The sequence below is a fragment of the Austrofundulus limnaeus genome, unplaced genomic scaffold (assembly GCF_001266775.1).
Source record: "Austrofundulus limnaeus strain Quisiro unplaced genomic scaffold, Austrofundulus_limnaeus-1.0 Scaffold231, whole genome shotgun sequence".
In the NCBI taxonomy this organism is placed as follows: Eukaryota; Metazoa; Chordata; class Actinopteri; order Cyprinodontiformes; family Rivulidae; genus Austrofundulus; species Austrofundulus limnaeus.
The window spans coordinates 325,894-328,809 of record NW_013952633.1 but is presented as its reverse complement, the minus strand read 5'-3'; the positions used below and the strand labels follow the sequence as shown (position 1 = coordinate 328,809).

Here is a 2,916-nt window from a genome sequence, read left to right as displayed (position 1 = left end):
AAAAAAAACTAGTTGCAATACTACAGTTTCATCACTAAGAGGCACACTTGTATGAGTCTTTACTTCTCATAACCACAGCTCCACCGTCACTGTTTTTGGCAAAGCTCTGAACACATCTGACAAATACTTCAGATGATCAGTGAAGACATAGGGAATCCTGATAAAATAAAGTTTTATCCATCAGACATGTAAACAGATAATGAGATGTAGTTTCTTTAATTACATCAATTTGATAAATTTGTCATACTTGGCATGTTTAGGCATAAGGCTCTCTGAATCACATATTGAACAGCATACAACCTAAAATGAATCAATCATCTTCATCAGTGTGTTTTAAAATTACAAAAAAAATAAAATAAAATAAAATAAATGTGTGGGTGGAACCATGGCATTAGCCCTAATGCACTCAAACTCATTTTGATGCTGTATATTTTAAATACATCTTCACAGCTCTGCACATAAGAGGGTTTCCCCTGCTGGTTTTGTGGGGGTATTTTCCGATGGGGGGTGGGGCTGTTACGCACATAGCATTGATCATTTCTGAGGAATAAGCATCAGTCACGAAAAAAAGAAAAAAAAGTCGAGATAACAGTGGCCTACTTACCATATTGACTTCTGAAACCATGTCTATGCTGGATATGTCTATGTTCATTCCCACTCCCACAGGAGCACCTGGGACAGATTCAGAAGAACCGTGAGGAAACAGAGACGTAGGTCATGTGCAGCCCAAGGGACTTGCTGACATTTTTTTTAATTTATATACATATATTAAGAGGTAAAAAAAATAAGGGAAAAAAATCATCATATGTGTGTGATGGGAACACAGATTTATTATTTGTAAGTTTAGCTTTTAACTGCGAAATAATGAGCTCTCTGTTCTCATTTCGGGAGGGATTAGATGCACTAAAGTCTCACACCCACCCGTTTAAAAGTTAAACTTTAAATCAAATTAATCCATTTGTTTMACATCATATTTATCTGTTAAAACATTTCCCATTCATATAAAATAGATTATTTTTAATATATCATTAAAATCATCATCCTATCTATTTACACGCCAAATGATTCCAAATTAAAGCGACTTCGAGATGCGATAATTAGGCTGTTATCTCCCTCCGACACTTCCTRAATTTCTTAATCAAGTTGTGATATGACTTCGTTAAATTAAACGTCGTGTTAATACCTGCTGAAACTGGAATAGAGTGGCAAAATCACGAGTTTATTTACCTCCAAAATCTGGCCTCAGTCGTATATCATACCCCTTCAAGAGTCTATCCACCGTTTCTTTGACTAAAGGCATATTGCTTGGGTCATTGGCACCGGCACTATATTATTAAAAAAAAAAAAAAGAAGAAGAGACAAAGGAGGACACTATGTAAGCAATAAATAAATATTGCACTTTACGTGTCAGGTAACATGCAGTCTGTGACACAGTTGCACAAACAAGTGAAGCATCCTTCGACCCTTTCACTTACCTCTGAGCGCGCGCCACAGCCACTATGAAGGGGAAAAAACAGACGCACGCAGTCTTCATTCTTCTTATTCTTGACGCAAACATTCTTTAACGGTTGTAAACCTTTCGTTTCTTTTTTTAGGGGAGGGAAGGCGGACGAGGTCTAAGTTATTCTTGCCAGCGCAGTAATTCCGATACCGGGCGCATGCGTATTCCCGACCACAACATCAAGAGACCAGAACAGCCGCCGCCGCTGCTGATGCTCCTGCTGCTGATGGACGTGGCAGATCCAGGCACGGAGGAAATTTAAAGGAGAATCAAGAATTCATGTTTCTCACGAAAAAAACGGGGGTCTCCTTTTTAATGTGTTTTATTTGTGCTCGCTGAAACATCCAGTGTGAGACTTTAGAGCTTGGTTGGATAGAAAAGTGTGAAAATGTGGGTGGGACTGTCTTTTTTTTTTTTTTTTTTCAATTCGCTCGTTAGAGACCCCTCAGTCGACTCATAACTGTCCCCGAGCAGGACACTTAACCTCCCTGCTCCAGCAGATCTGCTCAGGCTCAGGGTGGGGAGGAGGAGGAGGGTGGGAATCCCAGCGTTGGACACAAGTTTGGTTTGTGTCCCTGTAAATCTGCAAATATCATTGCGTAAAGTGGATATGATTTCAAAATTTGTTTAGTTAACTTGAAACTTTCACCTAAATAAGTAAAAACATGCAATTAGATCAGTAATGGTGGCGTTTAGGACTAAACAATAATCACATTATATATTTTTCTTAAGTTTATGATTAAACTTTGAGATAAAATGAATATTTTTTTCTATAGACAATATTTAAAAAGAAGGCCATCAAAGAGGCTGAAACTGATCCGTCTTATTTCTCTGTCCATGGTGCTGAAACAACCTCACCCCCTCTACCGCCCCATGAGCTCTATCCGTTCTCTTCCATGCGTTGGGGGTGTGGTTGCGCTAAGAACGCATCCTTTACCCTAGCAAGTTGTTCTCGCATTCATYTCAGCTAATTCGGGTCCCTGACGTAAGCGTGGCTTGGTGCTCGGCGCCGTTTGCGTCCGAGGCGCAGCCTCGGGCTGCGRCGGAGCAGAGCAGCCGATCTTCACAGTCATGCACGCTTAGCGGTTGGCTTCATGCAAGCAGGATGTTACAAAAAAGGCACGGCTGAGGGAACATGGGCATGGGTAAGGTGGGATCAGAGCAGTGAGTCCAGAGGTCCAACAGCGACTCAGCATGAGGGTGGAGGAGCCGACGTCAGTCCATCAGCTGCTCGCTGTTCTTTATTGTAAATGTACACAATTCTAAACACAAGGAATGCGAATTTCGAAAAAAAAAATAACGCGACATTAACCTCATGGGGGCGTATTTTCTTTCTTTCTTTCTTTCTTTCTTTCTTTCTTTCTTTCTTTCTTTCTTTCTTTCTTTCTTTCTTTCTTTCTTTCTTTCTTTCTTTC

At 40.3% G+C, this 2,916-nt stretch overlaps 1 protein-coding gene across 2 annotated transcripts in view; it reads right to left on the bottom strand.

Annotated features, from left to right (window-relative positions):
• The window catches only part of gabrb2b (gamma-aminobutyric acid type A receptor subunit beta2b), a 55,694-nt gene extending 53,531 nt beyond the window's left edge, over positions 1 to 2,163 (bottom strand). Inside the window, exons 1-3 of one of the 2 annotated variants that reach the window (XM_014019786.1) lie at positions 1,476 to 2,163; positions 1,228 to 1,325; positions 605 to 672 (exon numbers count right to left, since the gene is read on the bottom strand). In XM_014019786.1, the coding sequence (XP_013875240.1) occupies positions 605 to 672; positions 1,228 to 1,325; positions 1,476 to 1,558 (249 nt within the window). In that variant the 5' untranslated portion in view covers positions 1,559 to 2,163. Of the gene's footprint in view, positions 1 to 604; positions 673 to 1,227; positions 1,326 to 1,475 lie in introns of those variants that run through there. The other variant, XM_014019787.1, reaches the window with a different exon arrangement.
• Between the last annotated feature and the right edge of the window lie 753 nt (positions 2,164 to 2,916).